The following is a 23116-nucleotide window of genomic DNA, read 5'->3' on the forward strand; positions in this document are numbered from 1 at the left end:
ACTGTACCGATTTTGATGAAATTTGGCACAGATAATCTTTAGACCCTGAGAAAGAACATAGGCTACCTTTTATTGCGAAATATGTACCATGAGCGAAGCCGGGGCGGACCGCTAGTTTAATATAAACCTACAGTTATATGTCCGCAAATTAAATAGCCAAGTATTGGCAATGGGACTATTTGGCATCTCCCACTGAGCATCTGTTCCAAAGCAAGTTTAATTGGAGATCGTTATGTAATTGTGGGATGGGAAGGAATTATCGGTTTCCTAGTGGCTTGGGGATAGATCTGTTAGAGAATTAAATGCATATAATATATTTTTATTCACTACTTTGTACTTTGGACTACCTATGAACTACTGTTACTCATCTCATAGTGAAATGAAATATACTTTACGACCTACCGATGAGATCTACTTATTACACAAAAAATATAACCATCGGTCAAGCCGTTTTCGGTGATTTAGGTTACAAATACGGGAAGCTAGAATTTTATATAAATTGAAGCATATTGGTAATTCACAGCTACAATAAACACAAGCAGAAAAAAACATTGTTCGAAAACAAACAGATAAAAACAAAACAAAACGTTTCATAGCAATTCATGTAAATGTTAGAATACAGAACGAATGATATTAAGCAAACACCACCTTTGTGCATTCGCTAACGTAAATATTTCAGGTAGGAAAATGGGGAATAGGGAAAAATAAAAGCTGGTAGTTTTATTTAATACATGCTATCACACATAGTATTATACTCTTGCACAACTCTAATCTATAACGTTCTGACGAGATCTACAAGTAGAACCTCTAAACGCTACATTATTATTTATTATGATTGACTATATGTACTTATCAATTTTCACAAACCCTTTACCATCAAAACCTAACGTGCGTTTCGATTAACAATATAGTAAACGGTATTAAGTCATTGCCTTAGTAATATGTCTGTCTGCTTGTTAATTTTGGATAATCTCCCTTGGAATTGTGCTGATTTTGAAGGCTCGTGGAATTTATAAGAACATTTTTTTATGAAATTAGTTTATGCATTTTTTAAATGAGTCAATATACTGAGCCTTTTATGACAAGACAAACCACAAACGTCAGCCCCAGTCATTTATAAATTATAGAACTCAATAGAAATAGACGCAACAAGCCTAAGCCGCATCTACTAAAAATAGTATGCAATTTTTCCTTTCAATAATTGAGACAACTTGTGGGCGATATTCATGATTCATGAACATTGATCGAGAGCTTCTATTTACGTTCCGTATAAATTGCCACTGCTATGAATAATTATTGAAAGGGTCAAATGATTGATGAATGATCTCAGTAAAGTGTATTTTAAAATTGATTATTTTAATGGAACACGAGGAAATGGCACGGTAAATAAAAATTATGGAAAATTGTATTTACATAGAAAGGTGTGCTATGCAAAGATGGTAACTAGGTAATGCTTGCTCTGATTTTGTAGAAACAGCAAAGTTGCTAATATAATATGTTAGAATAATATTCAGTATGGTTACGCTCTTAGCACATATTTTGAAATAACTGATACTTTACAAAAACTTAATTCATACGTGTACGGAGTTCTTTTAAAGCTCTATTAGAGCACTACAGTTGTTTATCCAGTCAGTAAGCCACGTGGGCGAACTCGGCTACAATCTCAATTAAATTTTACTGTTCCAACTGTCTCTGTCGGGATTTAAATCCGTTAAGTTTATTTGAATCCATTCAGGATAGTAATAAAATAAATTTAATGATGTACTTGCTACACGGAAGCGCAGAGGCTTCGAGCAATTCAGTTATTTTAATTGGCCTGTTGCTATTAACTTGATCGAATGTCTTGCTAAATCCCTTCTTGGATAAGTCGTAAGTTTTTGTTAACCCGGACCAGTTGGATCTATGAGATAGATTCGATTAGGTACATACAAGTTTATGTTGTCGCAGAAGTATGGGTCTCTGAAGAATGTAACTAGAAAGTTCTGTCGATCGTAAAATTGTATAGAGATCTCTAAGTTATTTTTAGGGTAAACATAATTTATATTTAACATTTTTAAAATAAGAAACGATTCCGCAAGTAACACTAAAAAAATAATGCGTTACCTTTTCAGAAAAGCAGGATACCTACCGTTTAACATATTTCAGGTAAACAACCAACAATATTTTTTCATGACAGCAACAAAACTAGAAAATAGCAGCAAGGTCGGTGTTTACCCTTAGCTGGCTCATTAGCATCATTCTGTTCTAGGGGATACTGAATGGACGTGACATGTAATCGAATGGTGGATTGTGAAAATATTGCTAAATATACTTTGGTACAACCAAACTTCCGGCTTTTATTGCACATTTCCATATTTTTCGTGTTATTTGTCAAAGCTGGTTTATTAAAAAATATTGATTTGTCTTTTTTGTCTCCTGCTTGTTGTGGTTTTGAATATAGGAAATTTTTGTCAAAGGGTTTTTATTCTTACACTACTTCCACGTCACTGGAAATAGGCTTCTTCGTGGCGTCTCTTACAATCCAATTCATTCATCCCTGTGAAAGTATCACTGTCGATACTTAATAACTGAATAAAAAATAAAATAAAGATACAGTAAATTACAAGCTGGATATTATTTAACAGACTATACGTTTATATTTACATAATATAATGTACCATCTTGCTGTTTCTTAAATATTAAATAAATTAAAGACGGAAACTTCATGAATTGCAAGTTGATACAACTTGAGTTTTTATCTTAATTATAAAAAGTTAAAGAAGAAAACTTTGGGTAAAGTGTAGCTGTTAGTACAAAGTTAGTAGGTTAGGTACTATCACTGTAAAGGATTATGCGTTATAATTTACTCACAAACGCTTTCACCTTACGTGCTTGATTCACTATACATTCATGCTTTATCTGTCTTGTGGGTGTGGTACACTCCCCTGCATGACCCAAATCTAAAGCATATCCCATTTCTGTTTTATAACCTATTCGGAGAGAACGTTACTTCCTGAGCCGTTCATGTCAAAATAAATTATGTGATAGAATTAACGCCGCCTTTTCGATTTTACTTCCTTATTACCATCCTCAATCATGATTTAACTCTTGATTTATTTAACGTACTTTTGCTCTGAATTTTGCGATAATACACTAGAGATTACGTAAACATTTTATTCTAATATTTTCAAAATCATATTCTATATTCATAGAAAAGTCCGCCCAGTTAATATAGAGAGTACACGACAACATTATTACGCCTTAATCAGAACTGAATATTATCACGTTCCCACCTACGCATTCAACACTATAATAAAATATGGTCCCTTCATTAATTATACTGCAAATTGAGTGGGCACTGGACAGTGTAAGAGTTAGCAATGAGAGTTAATTAGTGATGTTTAATTTAGTTTGCGTTTGTGACCGGTCGCTTTGAATGGCGCAGTTAGAACTATATTGTGGACAGTTTTGGCTTGAAAACTAATAACCGTTGCGGTTTGGAATGCTATTCAATAAATGATCATTGGGATCTATATTATGTGGATGACGGGATTGCAAATTGGCTTGCATATTGGCGAGTTGATGTGCAGTTAATCAAAGAGGAAATTTCAGTAATTTGTGTACCTACTACCTAGGTACCTGTATAATTTGTGTACAATTCCAGACACTATTTACCTTATTTACCTAATAACTAATAACTGTAGTTACTACTGTTTATATTCAGTCATCATATTACTAAATATGTTAATTCTTTATCGTATCAGTTTTTGTGTGATAAGGTTTCACCACCTTCCCGATTCGGTTTACTAAGCAAATCTATAAAAGTGTTGCCCACTTTAAAGAAAGTTTATCCTTTCAAGTTCTATTCTTGAATGTTCTGACTGGTTTATTTTGCTAACTTCAAAGCCACGAGAAACTGAACTTCCGAAACTCGATAACGCTGTCGCAACTCCATGAATGTGAACAGAAATGATATGCAAATGGCAAATCGAAAATTAATTTTCCATTTTGTGTAACAGATGTTTCGATCAGGTTCTAAATGACACACGTGATAACAGAATCTGTGTAAAGCACCATTTTACTCAGTTAACCCGAGACAGTAAACTAACTTTAGAGGCTATAAAGATAAAAGATCGCTCAAGCTTGCGCCAAAATTCTTGTGAATCTTGAAGTTTTCGAGGTTAAATCGGTGGTTAGAGCTTAAACAGTTTAAAAGTTAATAGTTCAAAACATTATACCTCCTAGGCGATTTGTTTCTCGTAAGCGTTGAGAATTGAAGAAAGCTCTAGCTCGTAAAGGCGCAGACTTAGTGTATTGATGATAATAATATTAAGATTAAAGATATATTGATTACTCTAACACATTTAGATAAAATACGTCCACCTCTTACCTTCAGAGATACTTACACCAACTTCTAAAAAGTTGTTCCTTATAATATTTAAAGGGGAAATTGATACTGCCGATTCTCAAACCTACCCGATATGTAGAGAAATTTTCATAGAAATCGATCCAGTCATTTTGGATGTGTCTGGTAAACAAACACCACAACATGAAAATATTTTTCTTATAAGATTTTATTGTACGTAACTATACCTAGTATTAAACTTTTAAAACTTTAGTAAAATATATTCCTGAAGCCAAAATACAAAAGACAAAGCATAACCGCCAAACAATAACTATAGCTTTACCTAATGCACACACAACACTGAGAGCTCTGTACACAAGCGCTCTACTGGGAATTGAATCTTTGACGGTAGCAGTCGTGCGATACCTATTAGGTGTATTGTATAATGGGAGAGGCAGACAAACACACGTGATGACGTATTTCACAATAGGTGCTTGGCTGGTAAAGACGAGCGGCGTGTTAACGCGGCGTTTGTAACGCTGAATGTTGAAAGGAAATATGTATATGAGAATTAGAGGCTATATAGATCATCTATCGTCATCATCGTTTAATATACATATTATTAACTATTAAATTCTTAATAATCAAGATAAGCTGTGTGTAAAAGAGTACAATCGTTGTTTTCAAATTGAAAATATTTTTTTACAATTTTAGACCAAGTAGGTATTCGATTTTAACCTTCCTAAGTACCATTTTACTGAATGCACTTATAAAAGTTACCTACAAAGACAAACCTATGTAGGTCTATTAAATTATGTGTCAGGTACTAAGTACTTGCAATAATTAATCGTGTGAACTGAATTTAATAATGTCTTACCAGTTTTGTTTAGAAATTTAATCCTTCCCCCTGGATTCTGGAATATAAAACAACTGTTATAATATTCTTGAAAATAATATTATTGTCAGGACCAAGACGCAAGAAGCACAAGCACAATTGAAAAAGCACAATATTATATTATCACAGACTAATAATAATATACTACTAATTGTATACGTAGTATATTAGTCTGTGATACTACGTATACAAATATTATTAATGTGATTATTAATTAACAGACAGTATTTATTTATTTATTTTAATATGTAATGCTATTGAACGCCATCTATACATTAGAAAGTGATATAGAAGTGATGCATTTAGTTCTCTGCAATGACTGTCTAGATGGCTCTGATTTTAAAATAAATAAGCTAGTTTCTTAATATTACGTCTTAATCATTTTATAAAAATAGAGAATTGCTTAGAATTATAAACTTTACAAAATATGTACATATTTGATTACTATCATTTCATTGTTATGTAATAATTGTGATTTATTATTTTTTATTCTGGCAAGTAAATATTATGACATATCATTATGACAGAAAATGGCTGTCCATTGTGGATTCTGGCGGGAATTTGAAAAAGCGCGGTTCATAGTTTTGAAATTTAAATTAAATTAAATACAATTTCTAAATAAATAAGTGTAAATAAGTTAAAAATTAGAACATTAATATAGCGTATTCATAAAAAATGGATGGAAATGAGGGGGGCGGCGATAACCCGCCCAAATCTAAGAAGAGACCACGACATCCAGAAGATCGAGATGTTTCGGGTACTGGCGGCGGTGGTGAGAGTGACTCCTCTTTTCTACCTTTCCGTAAACCAAATTATAAAAGACTCTATCCGGACAGTAACATAAACATGCAATTCAAAGTATTTGTGGAAAGTAAAAACAAAGAAGAAAGAATAGGAAATAAAAGTCCAGTCTATTTAAATCATATATTTAGTAATATTAAAGGTGTGACGGCACTGAGGCGTATTAGCGCGAATAAAATAGTTGTGATCTTCAACCAGCACAATACGGCTAATAATTTTCTTAACCACGGCAACTTCCTGGAAAAATACAACATAAAAGCATACATTCCAGCAGCACAAATAGAAAAGACTGGTATAATCAGATTTGTACCAACTAATCTATCAAATAAAGAATTGTTTACAAAGTTAACCTCAGTATATGAAATAATTGCAGTTAGGCGTTTTATGAAAAAAGTAGGACATGAGTTAGTAGGAACACAAACTGTCAGTATCACATTTCTGACAAATTCCTTACCGGAGAACGTACAATATGATTTATTCTCATATAGAGTTTTTGATTATATTCCTCCTCTTCAACAATGTTACAAATGTTTTAAATTTAATCATTCTGCTAATATATGTAATGGCAAACAGCGGTGTTCAATCTGTTCAGGTGATCACTCATATAAAGAATGCAATAGACCAGATGAGATTTGCTGTGTGAATTGCAGTGGACCTCATTTAGCTATTTCTAAAGTATGTCCCATTAAAATGAATAAAATATTAGAGAAGAAAAATAAAATTACCTATGCTAGTGTTGCTAAGACAAAAGAAAGTACTGACTTCCCTTCTCTGCCATCACGTGGCATCCCTGTAAATAAAAATGTAAATATTGTACAAAAACCTGTAAATAAGTCTGTAAATATTAAACCTGTATTAAAGAATGTAAATATTCACGATATAAAATCACAAATCATTGGAAACAGTGATGTACTTATGGCCCTAGTACACACACTGGTCCAAATAGGCAATAAAAGTGATAACGAACCAATTACTTCTTCATTAATTAAAGATGTCCTCATTAAAAATTTGTCAACATAATGGATACACAAACTCATAGAACTCCCTCTTTACGTATTGCGCAATTCAATGTCCAAGGTGCAAATCACAAAAAACCTCTTCTTACAAAATTTTTAAATGAAAAAGATATTGATATATGTTTATTAAATGAGACATGGTTGAAAGATCATCAATCATTTCATATTCCTAATTACAATTTTTACAACAGAAATTCTAAAAATGCTCGTAATGGTGTGGGAATATTAGTTAAGGAACATTTGAAATACAACGTTTTAAATACCTCTTTTTATGAAGATATACAAAATATAGCAATAAGTTTATATACAGAAAATACTACACTATCTATTCTTTGTGTGTATTGCCCTCCCTCAAGCGGACATATAAGAATGAATAGATTGCGCAATATTATAAGAGATTTACCAAAACCTCTTTTTGTGAGTGGTGATTTCAATGCACATCATATTGCTTTTGGATGTCTATCTACTAAAGCTCGTGGTCAAAACTTGTATGATATAATTGATGAATATGATTTATGTATTTTGAATAATGGTAGCTTCACTACTGTAAATTATCCTACACGCAATCCTTCAGCAATAGATGTCAGTTTTATTAGCCCCGAATTGACCCCACTTTGTGAGTGGTCTGTGTATGATGATCCTATGGGTAGTTATCATTACCCAACCATCACAGACATTACTATGTGCATTGAAAGATACACAATCAATAAACATGTTGACAAATTTTTATATAACAAAACTGATTGGACTCATTATGCAGAAACCTCATATTCAGTCTTCCAAGACATGATAGTCAGTGCAGAGAACCCGATGAAATCTTATGAGGAGTTCTGTAATCGGCTTGATAAACTCAAAGAAATTGTGATTCCTAGATTCACCAGGACCAACTTCAGGAGTAGACCACCAGCTCCCTGGTGGAACAGCATCTGTGAACAATCTGTTATTAAATCTTATGAAGCATTGAAATTGTACAGAAATGATCCAACCATTAATAATTACATTAACTATAAAAAATTAGATGCTTTAAAAAAAAGGACTATCAAGGAGCAAAAAAGAATTAGCTGGAATAGTTTCTGTAACAGTTTCAATAGAACTACTCCCATCAGTCAAATCTGGAATCTGATTAAAAGATTTAAGAATATCAGAATTAGTAATAAGTCATATAAAGATGAATTTGTGCAACCACTACTGGATAGACTATCAGATAGCACCAATTTGACTGACCGGGTTCAATTAGACGATTATTTTAATATTAATAATGAAAATCCGCAATCACGGTTTTTATTGGATCCTTTTTCATGGTCTGAATTCCTAATGAGTTTACAATCTAGGAGAAATACTAGTCCTGGTTTAGATGGTTTTCCATATTTATTGATTAAACATCTACCTGAATCAATACAAAATTTATTTTTGAATGTTCTTAATAATCTTTGGCATAAAAAGTTAATACCAAGTTCATGGAAAACTCAATGTGTTCTACCTATACTTAAAAAAGATAAACCACCTGAACAGGCTAGTTCCTATCGTCCAATTTCACTGTCTTCATGTCTTGGAAAGATATTTGAAAACATGGTGAAAACTCGCCTTGATTGGTATGCAGAATCGAACAGTGTTATCCCTTATGTTCAATATGGATTCCGCAGAGGACGAAGTTGTGCTGACAGTTTCGTTTCTCTTATAAGTGATCTGAAAAATGCAAAAGACAAGAGATTACACACAGTTTGTGTATTTCTAGATGTGCAAGGTGCATTTGATAATGTAGATCCTGGCATACTGGTGAAGGTTTTAAGCAATGCAGGTGTACCTGGACAATTGTGTAAATGGATTTATGATTTTCTTAATAATAGAATATTATATGTTAAGCATAACAATATCTTACATGGACCCAAAACTGTCTCAAAGGGTACTATGCAGGGTGCAACTTTATCACCCTTATTATATAATTTGTATACTTGTGAGATATGTAAATATGTAAATACTAAAAATGTAAATATACTTCAGTTTGCAGATGATTTAGCATTGTACAGTTCAGATGTGAATTTAACCGTAGCCATTAGTAATGTTAACATTGCTCTAAGGCAGTTGAGTAATTACTATCACCACAAATTAAATTTAAAAATAAATGTTGCTAAAAGTAGTGTAATGATATTTGGTAAGGATTCACCACTAATCAATGTTGTTTTTAATGGTGAAATTATTCCAAGAGTAATGTCCCACAAATTCTTAGGTATCGTAATTGATCACAAGCTTTCATTTGAAGAACATATTAAACATATATCTAGAAATGCATTAAATGGTGTTAACATTTTGAGATGTCTAGCAGGTGTAGCATGGGGTGCTGATCCCAAAATACTTTCAATTTTATATAAATCCATAGTCAGAAGTCATTTTGATTATAGTTCCTTGGCATATTTAAATAGCACTCATACTCATAAACTGGATATAATACAGAACAAAGCTTTGAGGATCATATCAGGGGCAATGTGTTCGACTCCCATAAGGGCCATGGAAGTTGAAACAAATATTATGCCTCTGTTATTGAGACGAATCAAACTTGCAAAAAGATACTGTTTAAAACTACTATCATCAAATAATCTCCTTATTATAAATAAAATCACCTCACCTCATTTAATAAGCACAGATGGTCCACTGACTTCACCTAATGATCTGCTAAAAGGTATATGCCCAACTTTGTGCCATATTTTCCTGGAAATAAAATCTCAATGTTCAAATATCAAAAAACAATCTCACTGGTCATGTTACACTCATTCATTCAATAGTATTATACATCCAATGTCAATTTTATCTAGGACAATTGATAACAACTCTGATTTTCTAGCATTCTTAGAAGAGAACCAAAACTATTATACAGTCTACACTGATGGTAGTAAAGGTACAGGTTATGTGAGAAGTGCAGTGTATGATCCCCAAAGGGGTACTGCTCAAAGCTTTGTTCTACATCAACAGTGCTCTATTTATACAGCAGAGGCATATGCAGTTTTTGAAGCTTTAAGATTGATTAGTTGTGTAAATAATTGTAAATATTTTCTAATCTTAACAGATTCTTTAAGTCTTATAAATAGTCTGAAACTTGTAAATCTTAATTTTAAAAGTAATTATATTATCTATTTTATTAAGGATTTTGTATGGCGCTTACATAATAAAGGAGCTACAGTTGCCTTTATGTGGGTTCCCTCACATAAAGGTATTTTGGGTAATGAAATAGCGGACAAAACTGCTTATGTAGGGGTCGATGCTATTGACGTCAGAAATGTGGTACATGTTCCTATGACTGATTATTATTATGATGTAAATGTTTCATTAAATAGTATATGGTTAGAATTCTGGAAGGAGGATCAGAAATTTAAAGGAAAATGGTATGGAAATATTCAAGAGGATTTACAGAGAAGACCGTGGTATGATGAGCTGGATGTAGCTAGTCGTGAGTTTATCACCACAATCAATAGACTAAGATTTGGCCACAATAAAACACCCTCACACCTTGCAAGACTGAACATAATTAATAGCAATATATGCACTTTTTGTAATGAGAGGATCGCCGATATGAACCATATTTTTTTCAACTGTCAAAACCATATGTTCATATTTCATAGACTAGTATTGGCAAGTGAAATAGTAGAAGTAAGTGATTCCTCCCGCCGCCAGTTGAGTGATTTATTGAAAAACAAGAAGTGTTATAGGGCATTGTACAGATACATTAAAGGCACTGTCGGAGCGATCTGATTACTGACAAGGGAATGAAAAATATCTCGAACATTATTGATAAATAAATAAGAATTGGCTTAAAGGTCTAGTAACCAGGCCATTAAATATTCAAAAAAAAAAAAAAAAAAAAAAAAAGCTGTCCATTGTCAACGTCAAATTTGGTTTTGCAATTTGCATTTTGGTGTCATTTGTCAAACTCGCTCATGCGAGTCAAGCTGTCGGTTGTATATTTAGTTTTTATCGAATTCTTGCGGTTACGAAAGGTTAATATCGTTTTATCTATCGGTTTGTTTATAAAAGTGTCGTTTTTAAACGCTGTATTGATAAACAAATATCGACATACGCCGTCTCTATGGTCATTGAAAAAATATTTTATTATTGCTTCTGATGCCGCATTGTTTTTAATTTTGTTTGAATGGTGAAAGATGGACGTAAATCTCGATCGGTGTCTATTTAGCGTGTCTTTATAACGGACATGAAAGAAAAGTGTTCTAATTCCGTGAAATTATATATTTTATCTCGTGTATGGTAAGTGCAGTGCCTTTTTCTTTAATATCCTCGTGTCACTAACGTCGTTAGCCTAATTGTTTTTATTGTGATACACATAACATATTGATTGTTTATCTCGTCCAAGGGTTTCGTATCTAGGATGGGAATTTCCGTAACTTATAGAAAGCAAAATTTAACAATAATAAGAAAGTTTTTCCTGCCTGTTCCTTGTTGTATAAAGTGTAAAGTGTAAATTGTATTTCCTCGAATATTGAGGCTTAATCTAGCTTTATTTGTTTGTTTTTATTTAGCAATAGCTGCGCTCCGCGGTTTTACCCGCGTGGCTCCGCTTCTGTTGGTCTTAGCCTATAAATTTTTCTCGATAAATGGGCTATCCAACACTGAAAGAATTTTTAAAATCGGACCAGTAGTTCCTGAGATTAGTGCATTCAAACAAATATATAAACAAACTCTTCAACTTTATCATATTAGTATAGATTTGCTCTTTACAGGTGATCTGTCTGAAGAAACGCTTCTCTTTATTTATTAACCCATTAACCACCGAGCGCCCCGATCGGGGCGCGACACAATAGATTTTCTATTGTGTCTGTGATTCCGGGGACTGATGGATTAAAATACTGTTCAATAGTGAATTTTTCAATTGATAAATAACTTACTGGACCAAGATTCATTAATTTTAAAACAACTCAATTGTAATTATCTTTATATTTATTTAAAGCTATCGAACTAAGACTTATTTTTTATTTGTGAAGAATATATTTATTCCAATACTAAATGAACATTGTGCTTTAAAATTTTGTTAAAAGTGTTGTAAAACTTTGTATCTATATTCTTTTACAGAGCATCATATGCAGTCATGGCAAATGATGAATCCAGCGTACGGGTTGCAGTCAGGTAATAATATAATGCATTTTTTCTGGGTTAGATTAAGAAATAAGTCACCTCAATTTGATAATACTAAAGGTGTAGGAGACATATGTGACCTTGTTAGGAACTCCCTAGAAGTCATTTTGACAATCAGAGTTGTATCAATAGTTTTGCAATTCGTAAAGGAAAGGAAATTGTAACCTATGGCATCATTTTGTTTATTACTCACACTTATACACTAGACTTTACTTGTTTAAAACTGTTTGTGATTTAAAAGTAATTCACTTACAAATGACGGACATATTTTAAGATGATATTTTACATGAAAACTAAAATTAATTATGGGAAGAAGTAACATAATAAATAGGTAATATTAATATATCTGTACATACTTTCAAGAAGTCCATGTAAGTTTTGTATATAATGAAGTTGTAAAGCAAATCAAGGTCCATTGTGTTATGATTACTCATTGAACTATATTATTCTTGCATTGGAAAAACTCAGTGGTTTATTAATATCTGTTTTTATAACAATTAATGTAATGTAATTATTTTAAGGCTTTTCTTATTACTTCAGAAGTAGTTGACATAGAGTTAGACAGACTGAGAGCACTTTCTTACTACCATAGTACATATAATTAGCAGTTCACCCAGTAGAAAGTTCCGAGGTAACAAATATAAAAAAATACAATCTGCCTATACTCTGTTGTCCAATACTCCTAAGAATAGAAATGAAAATGGTCTAACTCCGTCACTAGGATATTAATAATATGATAAAATATCTTCAATTCTATTTCTAGCGCCTGCTATGCCTGAGAGAAGTTAGTCATAAACTTTTTAAGCAGAGAATTCGTTTACGTGTACCCACGGCCCTAGGTTATGTGCGATTCCTACTCAAAAAGTACTGTTCTGTCTAAAAGTTTTAGTGGCATATGTCGCGGGTCTCTAGCTTCGTCGAAGCAGAAGTCTACGTGGATTGCTGAAGATTTCAAGACCTGCTCTCTGTATAGTCTATCAAACCAGATTTTTTTTACAGCAATCCGATTGACAGTTTAAGTGTTAATGTTACTAGGAACAAAGTGACGTTTGACTTAATAGCACATAGATTGCGTTTGATTCCTCCATCAACAGGGCGCATTATATGGTTGCCCTATGAATCCATACTAATATTATAAATGCGAAAGTAACTCTGTCTGTCTGTCTGTTACTCAATCACGCCTAAATTATTGAACCAATTTTCGTGAAATTTGGTATAGAGATATTTTGATACCCGAGACATAGGATAGGTTTTATCCCGGAAATCCTACGGGAACGGGTTTTTCTCTGAAAACGCGGGCGAAGCCGCGGCGGAAAGCTAGTAATATATAAATACTGAATATAATTTTACTCCTATCAAACACTTAACCATGAGTATCGATGATCGGTTTCCATCGTGTTATCTTTGTATTCTTGTTATCTACAAGGCTTCTATCTCGTAACAGGAGTAGGTAGTACGGCTCAATCAAATGTTGGTACTTTCCGTGAATACGTGCTAAAAGTTATGTTTTAGCGTACATTTGGTAATTGGTTGCTAAATGTGTGGTACTTGCACTTTTATTTGTGGAATAATTTTATCTATGTATATTTTAATGAGAAAAGAGTTTTAATGAATATTTAAAACTGCAGGTCTTTTAAAAAGTTTGTGTAATAAGTCGAGTTTTGAAGGGGAAATGTTTTACACATGTATTCCTACTATTCTATAGTTACAATCAATTTGGATGGGGTCCGCTTCCCCTATGTATTTTGCATTGATTTTTCGTACCAAACATGTTGGTCAACTAAGTCTTAAGTACTTTTGTTAGAACAAGCAGTATCGACTATCGAATACAAGCATGGTACCTTCCTCATTTATCTACTAAGAAGTTTTTTGTAAATTCGTACGTACGTAGTATCCTACTACATAAATTGGATATAAAAATAGAATATCCTATTAATAGTAGATACAAATTTATCTTGAAAAATGACTCTACCTATAACGGTAAGGCCAGCTACTCACGTAGGTACCTGCCACAGGGGCAATATTGGAACAATCTCGGTTGGTCGGCGGTGGGAGAAATTTCAGTTGTTCTCTAAATTGCCTCTGCTTGCCTATACACACACACATCACAATTAAGGAGCTAATTAAGGGTCCAATTTCAAAATTTTCCCTGCTGCAGGTACGTGGGTAACCGGTTTAACCACGCATCAAAGTGTGTGTCTACTGTCTAGTAGTTCTGGTGCCTAAAACTATTCGTACGTAAATCACATGAAAGGGTTTAACTTATAATTTCCCCGATGTATGAAACGTCATGGCTTTCCAGAATTAGATAAAAAGTCACCCTTCGGCGCCTGGCCGCCTGTGTTTATTAGAATAAAAACACAGCCAAAAAATGAAAATAGTTTGCTTTAGTGAACACTTTTAGTGTACTTTGCAATTTGCATACATGTTGTTGAAGTGAAACTTCTTTATCGGGGTTGGAAAAAAATTTAGTGTAACATTTTTTCAATACGCGTGACATTTTTCCGTTACGCGCCATCTTTTTCTTATCCCCTACCACGCGTGATTCTACGTATTTCTGTAAAGTTGCATATAGTAATTTTTTTTAAATAAGGTCATAAAGAAGTTTCACTTCCTACGAGTGTACACTAGTACACGCACACATGTTTTTGCTATGAGTATGAACCTAACTCCTTCAATCAGTATACATGGATGACATCATTTTAAAATCGGTTAGAATCTTGGTTAGAATACGTTTATAAGTTTAATTGCAGATTAGATATAAATTATGTGTTGCTTATTAAAGGATTTTCATTTATCTATTGACTAGAAATAATGACAGTTTATACAAACTACTTAATTACGCAACAAGATAATGTTTACACAATCTGCATATGTGTATTGTAAGCACTACATTTATTTATATTTGGAAAATATGTAAATGATTGTTTGCTTATAAAAATATAGTCACTGATAGCAAAATCTCAATTTAGTCTAGAAGAATATTTAATCCGGGTACCTAGGTACCACCCGGGTCGATTCTCGCAGAATTAGCTAGGTACTCTTTAAACAAGGATAATGCTCATAGTTTTTCATTCTTAAGGATAAGCTTATTCTTAATATGACCCGTAGATAATAAAACTAATAGAGCCATTTAGTAGTTAGTAGAAGCGAGTAATGCAGTTAAGACTTTATTCATTGACTATTAAAATGCATAAAGAATAACAGATGTAATATATTTAAACTACCTATTTTATTCATACTAACTACACGTGAAGAACATTAATAGAACCAAACACCTTCCCACAAGTATATGGACAGAATGATAATACGTATATATTTATTATCAAATCTGTCCTTGCGAAAAGCGTTAAATTTATTTGCATAGATGTATGCGCAAAATCGCAAGTGACAAATAGCTTTAGCAAGGTGTGGCGCTGATGTAACCGATGTTTGAACTTCGCGAATTGACGCCTAGCATCCTTCAGTGGTAATAATATATTGTGTCAACACGCGTGTTATATCGGTAATGTTGGAACTTGTAACATAGATTACTAAATATTTCTTGTATTGATCAATCCTACGAGTAAGTGCAATATTACAGTGCAATATCTGCGATATTTGTCTAGCGCAATTGCTACTTGTCTTCTTATAACTTATAACTTTTAGTACGACTTAGGTGCCGTTTAGGATCTCATTAGGTTGAGGATTCAGCTACACAATACCTTAATTACGACTACGTTTAAGTTTAGTTTGATGATTAATTGATATCGTTTATTTTAACCAATGTTCGTTTGTATAGTGATGAGCACATTCGGCTATGATTCCTAAAACGTCATATTTATTTTTGGTATCTATAACAACACCATTCATCTACATCAGAGTCTTAATAAAAACGCTTATAATAAACGAGTCTGTACAATATCACACGCCATATTAAAGATGGAATATCATAAGAACAAATCGATTCGATACACATAACACAAGGCTCCCTAGACAAGGGGACGCAACGCATTGTACTGCATACGATAGACCAGACGACGAGCACGTGACTAGACGTGTAAGTACACAGTACAGGAGAAAATCCAATAAAAGCTGTGTACATTTTTTATATGAGTTTACATATTTTTTATTCATCGCGCCGTCGTGGATGTCGTACGATGAAGCGTAGCCTTAATGGAGATAGGGAATTTGAAAGCGGAGAATATTCTGTGTGTATCTTCAGGTTGGATGTACACAAATTGAAATTTAACTCTTTATTACTTGTTGCTTTATTGCTAAACTAGTTTATTAGATGTTGAATTTAATCCATTAATGGATTTTTGGCTAGTACCCGAGGAACGTATATGAGCTGGTGATGATGATGATGAAAAAACTGGTATAAATAATACCAGAAAAACGCAAACTTCGCATTTGTTTACGATTTACGACTGTTTGTATACAAGATAATCGTCCTTGGACAGTGGCACGCATGTTCATACATAATTCATTGGTCATAGATTAATGCTCCAACAATGGCATACTTTATGTTAACATATTGCAGTTAGCAGCAGATATATTTTAGCTAATGTTAATTGTAATTTTGTGTTACTAAGTGGGCTGCTAATTGCGTTAGAATTTGAAGACTGCAATTTGTTCAAGCAAGTAGTTGTTTATATAACAGGTAAAGGGCAAGGGTATCTACGTTAGAAAAGTTTAAAAAAATAATTACATGTTTATGAATACAATCTTATAGAATATAGACAGTTATTTCATACGTTTTATTGATTGAATTTAAAGGTAATACCATCAAAAAATAGACCTACAATTTTTTAAGTAACGCACATTTATAGAAAAAGTTAAATGTTATAATTAACATACGGAAGTACATATTATATTTAATACTTATGTAAAAAAATTTCGCTTTCATTTTAACTGGTCTTTAAATGTGATAATAATAAATGGACAACGCAAAATGTCATGGAAACGTAAACGCAATTATATATCAATTAATTAATAATTCATGTGCCACTCTAAATACTTGAAGTTATTTCAAATTGATTTATCGCTTGCAAAAAATATTTTAATGACGCCTTTATATTCAAAATAAGAGGTTTGATTTGATGATGTAATGTTAAAAGATATGTTTGTATTGTAAATCTGTCTTGTTAATTGGTTTTCGACCTAAGCTTGGAACCATATTTGGTTAGTAAATATGGTCCGTAAAGTAAAAAAAAAAAAAAGGGTTGCACTCCGGGAGTGCCGGCAGAAGTGAAAACTTGATTATTAACGTTCAGCATGTTTCATATTTTGGAATGGGATCCGTCTTACGCATGGAATATAAGGGCTAAAAAAAACATCCGTCTTACGCTTTTTCGATCAGGCCACGTGTCCTGACGCGAGTTTAAGATTTTATACCCAACGCCGCTAAAGAAGTTTTCACTTCAATAAGGCATAGTGTGAAGTCCCGTGTCCCCTAGTAGGGTAAGATGCAGATGCGTTATGAATTCATCTATTTCACTGATCGTTTCTTTACGGACAAGTAGATGATCAGCTTTCTGCGTCCTGCTAGACCCGAGAGATAAAAATAAAGGCAAAGCAAGATGGTAAACTATAGTTCCTTTTTAAAAGACGGTGTTGTGTAAAAAACTTACCTTCATTCTAGTCACTTGACAGCTAACTGATGCAGCTGTATAGTCAGCGAAGTCTACTAACTGCTATGTTGATAACAAAGAAAGACTATTCATATTTTAGCATGCAGTACGGCTATGTGATATCAAAACAGTATTGTAGATTGTATGATTGGATAGAATTTCATTTTCTGACAACCTTTTATTACCAAATTAGTTGCCGAAGGGATTGTTTCTCCTATAAATTGCGAGAATACATCTATATTATTCCTGGATAATTTTGTATTGGACTACAGTGTTACTAATTATATAATATTACATACTAATAATTTTGTCTTGACATCCGTCCGCTTGCTTTGAATAGTTCATTGTGACTTAATTATCCTAATACCTATTGACTTGCAGTTTTTTTGTATTATAACAATAACAACCTGTCAGTCTGATTGATTATACTTCAAGTCATTTGGTGGTCACTTTTGTTGTATTCTTAGTAGTTAGTTGTTGTGACTTTTATATTGGTTAATATGAATACTTTTAATAACATGTTAGCTCTATTTGGTACTTTCATAATAAGACGTCACAATAAAGATGAAGTTTTGGTTCAATGGGGATTGTTTCTATATGTAGGTATCTGCTATATGCTCTCAGATACTTGGCAAACAGCTAGTTAACTTCGAGGTGCTTCGAACAAGATAATGCGTCAATCCGTTCTTAGTTTGTGATGTGAAGCAAGGACGAAACAACAAACTATAGCATTTTATTAGATCGTAAGCAAAGATACCTACCCAGACTTTACGTGTAGGCGTTTGGGTATAAAAAAGTTAAACAATTAAAAGTTAAGTCAAAAGATGGTTAAACTTCCTGTATTTTTCGCTCTAGTATCATTCTCATCACACACTTGAATACTTACAATTATTCAATTAACATTGGATAACGATCAAATAATAATTGAGCTTTTCTTAATTTTCCTGTCGTGATTTGCAAAATAATATTTAAAAAAAGACTTTTGCACCGTACCTAATGTGCCTTCATACATATCTTTAGAAGCTTATGTATAAGTCTCCTAAAGGTCAGAAAGGGCGCACAACGATGCGTACTCTCAATGTCCCTTTTCCGGAAGCAAATTAGTTGTCATGTTAGTCATTTATCAAAGTAACTGACGGCTTATTGACCCCTGTGAGCTGTTGGACATCCTCTCGTAAGTGCAACTCCATGGGATCAACCGTTTTGTATCATATCCCGTGTTAGATAGAGGGGAGATGGAAACATTCTGTTGGAGTATAATTTAACTTCTTCCGATCTGTGATTAACGTTTAACTCTGTAAATAAATATCTGGGATAGAATTTGGAGAGAAGCTTTGTCTATCAAATAATAAAATAACGATCATTTTCTAAATGATCTAAATGATGCAGTTACTACTTTACCACTGCGCCAACCGCGTCGTTTGGTATTATTCATTGATCATATTACCACACTCACCAGGCATGGTAGCGCGGTGCAAAAAATATAAGTATTTCATGGGCATTTATTAAATTTAATAGTTTTGTTGTTAACACCTTCTGTTGCGGTAGCATCAAATTTGCTTATTGTGGGTGTGAATGCGACGAGCGGAAATTTAATTTGTTCTGCGGAGTCAACTGCAGTAGATATGAGGCTCTAAGAAATTTCATCACTTTGTTCTTATTCTTATAGACTAAACCATATACAATATATGAAAGTATAAATATATTTTCACAATTTTATACTGCTGTTTAAAGAACATTAGTATCCTGTTCGTAATTTAGTTAATGGGGAGTCCGATACTCCGTGACCATATCACACATTAAATATTAACATTAAACTATTGTAATATTCCACGTGAACCAATCTAGACCATTTACTCAGACCTTGAAAGAACAACGATGACAACTTGAAAATTTATTGAACTAATTTCATGGATCGATTCAACTTAATAATTCAAAACGCTTCTTGATAACGGTAATTTCTATAATTGCTACTCGAAGGGAAGAAATAAACTGTTCTTGTTGTCCGACTTCGCCAGGTGTTATTCTTTGTATTTAACGAACTGTAGGGTACCTATACAACTTGGATAATATCAATAGTCTTCTTGTCACTGAGCAATTCTATAGTCTGGATCTACTTTGATATTTCATCAACGATTACAAAATACATAATAAATCTCAGAAAATTGGAATCGATAATATGGATAAAATATGAAGGTAATGTTCAGCTGTTTACATTACAGCCAAGTTTTGTCTATTGTTATTATATTAAACATTCGCTAGAGGGCGCAAACAAGTAAACAGTGAATTCTGTGTGCTCCGTGATTAAAAATTGTTTAAAAATATATTGAACTAATAAGTGTACATAACAACTATTATGAATTGTGTCTTACGCACTGAAGATTTGTTAACAAGCAGTGACAGTGTTAAATATAAAAAGTGCGAGTGTAAAAATCTCCTTAAAACTGTGTAAGTCTGTTACGTGTGATAAACAATAATTTTGATCCTTATTAACTCTTATTAAATAACTACAGGGCTTTTTTTGTAAAATAAGTGCATACCCAACTTAATTATAAAAATTATTCAGAACATTTCAAAACATAATTACGAAACAAAAACTGCTTAATCATTGTTGATTGATCACGGGAAACAAGAAACTCAACAAATACGGAATTTTTAGTAAATGTCAATATGCACGAATAGCTGGTTGTGGCAGTAGTCGGAATTAACAACATATGATTGAGAAGTGTGCAAGTTCGTATCCGGACCCGAGACCAAGAATTTTTTTAATTTTTTTAATTTTTTTTTTATTGGATATTTTCTGCCCTGGGGAAGAATAATATTATTGAGACTCGATATTATTAATAAGAATCTACCGACATTTTTTTTTTTTTATAAATTAAAAATTATAAGAATATACGAGGACATAGAAGTAAAAAATGGATAGCGCATACATTCTTGGTTGCTGTTCAGTTAAAGATGACAACGAAAATTTTGTGGTATGCATAAAATGTAAAGAAGCATTTCATTTTAAATGTTTGAACCTAAGCCCAAATCTCTCGGACGTCAAAGAATGGCATTGCCCTAAATGTGCAGGTAAACGGTCTACTCAAGATCACACACCTATTCGCACATCAAGGAAAGAAGGCACACTATACTCCATCTGTTCTAGGGAGGACAACATTACTAAACGCTCAAATAAGCGACAAGCTTTGTCTTCGCCTCCTGATGGAACAACTGAAGTGGTAACCAAAGAGGAAGTGGTGGACATTATCAGAGAAACTATCAGGACCGAGATGCAATCTATTCTGGCTCAGGTAAAAACTTCCATTAGTTCGGAAATGAAAACAATTAAGACCGAAATTGTTGATCTAAAGAACTCTATGGAATTCATAAACAAACAATACGAAGATTTTAAAAAAGAACACCATTCAGCATTGAAATCATTGGATCAATTATTAAACGAAAACACAAATATGCGTTCCACTATTACTCACTTGAATGAAAGACTTAACCAACTGGAACAAAACTCACGTTCGAACAACGTAGAGATTCAATGTGTACCAGAGAAAAAAACTGAAAATCTGCTCTCAATCGTATCATCCATTGGCAAAGTTGTTAAATGCAATGTAGAAGAAGAAAGCATCGTTAAATGCACACGCACAGCTAAACTCGACCCTACCAGCGCTCGACCGCGCGCCATAATAGTTCAGTTTAATACACCAAGACTACGTGACCAGTTTCTTGCGGCAACCAAAATACACAATAGGGCACAAAAAGAAATGAGCGACAAACTCAATACGGGAGACATTGGTCTCGCTGGAGAGAAAAAGCCTATTTTTGTGATGGAACATTTATCGCCCACCAATAAAGCTTTACACGCAGCCGCACGACAAAAAGCAAAACAACATAATTATAAATTTGTCTGGGTTAGAGGCGGTAAGATTTTTGTTCGAAAAGCAGAAAATACTGACTTTGTTTACATTAAGGACATGAACTCTTTGGATAAAATAAAGTAAACTCTGTATTTTTTTTTTTTGTGTACTTTGAGCATGCAATGTTGTATAAATGTGTCAAAATTCAGTTATTTAAATATGTACTATCAAAATGTACGCGGACTTCGAACTAAAACATTAGATTTTTATAAAAATGTTTGTGAGAACAATTTTGATATTATAATTTTGACTGAAACTTGGTTGAACGATGGCATATTCAACTCGGAATTGTTTGATGGTAGATATTCTGTTTACAGGAGGGATAGACATGATAGCCTAGCGTCTCAAAAGAAAGACGGTGGAGGAGTTCTTATAGCAGTTAATAACTGTTTTAGTTCTAAACAAATAAAAACATGGCAAAGTCCTCTAACTGAAGATTTGTGGGTCATAATTGAAGTTAAACGCGGTACCCGTTCTTACAAATGTGCCTTATGTGTGGTTTATCTACCTCCTCCTGTGACCAGGGTATCACTTGAAAATTTCTTGGATAATTGTAGTACAGTTATTGAGCATTGCACATTTCCGAAGCTTATAATAGGCGATTTTAACATTGGATGTATAGATTGGAAATTGGTTGACGATCCCAACTACACTTTACCAAGTATAGCTCAAACTTTAGTAGATTTCCATTACTTAAACAATCTTAAACAATTAAATTTTAATGTAAACGTTGGTAACAAAGTTTTAGATTTAGTACTCACTGATATAGGTAGTTGCAAGGTAGAAAGTACATCCTCGGTTCTTAGTAAAATAGATTTACAACACCCTCCAATATTGATTAAAGTTGATACATCATTGAAAATTACAAACTGCCTTGCCTCGAATCCCACTTAGTTGAAATATAATTTTTTTAAAGCAAATTACGCCGAAATTAATAAAACTCTATATGATACAGATTGGAAGAGTGTTTTGAACAATTGTAAAGATGTGAATGAGATGGTCGAAGCATTTTATGCCTATATTGATGATATTATTAGAACAAACGTCCCTTACTTTCCTTGTAAGAGTAAAAAATATCCACCTTGGTTTTCACATAATCTTATAAAAAGACTGAGAGAAAAAGAGAAGTTAAGAAAGCGTTATAAAAAATATAAAAATCCACTAGATAACTTAGAATACAAATTACTAAAGAAACGCTGTGATAAATTACTTATGCAATGCTATAACGCGTATATGATCAAAACAGAGGCTCAATTGAGACAGAATCCCAAAAAATTTTGGGCTTACATTCACTCACGCAAAAATAACAACCAGAACTTTCCATCATTGATGACTTACAATAATGAGAGTTCCAGTAACGGTACAAGAATTTGCAATATGTTTGGGGCATATTTCTCATCTGTCCATAGTAGTGT

The 23116-nt window shown here is 33.1% G+C and overlaps 3 protein-coding genes across 4 annotated transcripts in view; all 3 read left to right on the forward strand.

Moving 5' to 3' along the window:
* The first annotated feature begins 5770 nt into the window (after positions 1 to 5770).
* Positions 5771 to 10886, forward strand: LOC149488046 (uncharacterized). Its single transcript, XM_089696816.1, has one exon. The coding sequence runs from the start codon at positions 5895 to 5897 to the stop codon at positions 7038 to 7040; it is 1146 nt and encodes a 381-aa protein (XP_089552942.1). The 5' UTR covers positions 5771 to 5894; the 3' UTR covers positions 7041 to 10886.
* Positions 10887 to 10958: 72 nt separating this feature from the next.
* Klp31E (kinesin-like protein 31E) overlaps positions 10959 to 23116 on the forward strand; it is a 75177-nt gene continuing 63019 nt past the window's right edge. The window contains exons 1-2 of the mRNA XM_089696946.1: positions 10959 to 11290; positions 12113 to 12166. Of these exons, the coding sequence (XP_089553072.1) occupies positions 12129 to 12166 (38 nt within the window). The 5' untranslated portion in view covers positions 10959 to 11290; positions 12113 to 12128. The remainder of the gene's footprint in view (positions 11291 to 12112; positions 12167 to 23116) is intronic.
* LOC149488048 (uncharacterized) overlaps positions 20038 to 23116 on the forward strand; it is a 37120-nt gene continuing 34041 nt past the window's right edge. Inside the window, exons 1-2 of one of the 2 annotated variants that reach the window (XR_016315807.1) lie at positions 20038 to 20235; positions 20447 to 21836. Coding sequence is in view for 1 of the 2 variants with exons in the window: in XM_089696924.1 (XP_089553050.1) it covers positions 20706 to 21785 (1080 nt within the window). In the remaining variant the exon portion in view is untranslated. Of the gene's footprint in view, positions 20236 to 20446; positions 21893 to 23116 lie in introns of those variants that run through there. The other variant, XM_089696924.1, reaches the window with a different exon arrangement.

This window comes from Colias philodice, chromosome 6 (genome assembly GCF_061535455.1).
Source record: "Colias philodice isolate Cphi_HAF_F1 chromosome 6, ilColPhil1 Martin Lab GWU primary, whole genome shotgun sequence".
Lineage (NCBI taxonomy): Eukaryota > Metazoa > Arthropoda > Insecta > Lepidoptera > Pieridae > Colias > Colias philodice.

Coding starts and splice junctions, on each gene's coding strand:
- LOC149488046 (XM_089696816.1), top strand. CDS start 5,895: ATGGATGGAAATGAGGGGGGCGGCGATAACCCGCCCAAATCTAAGAAG.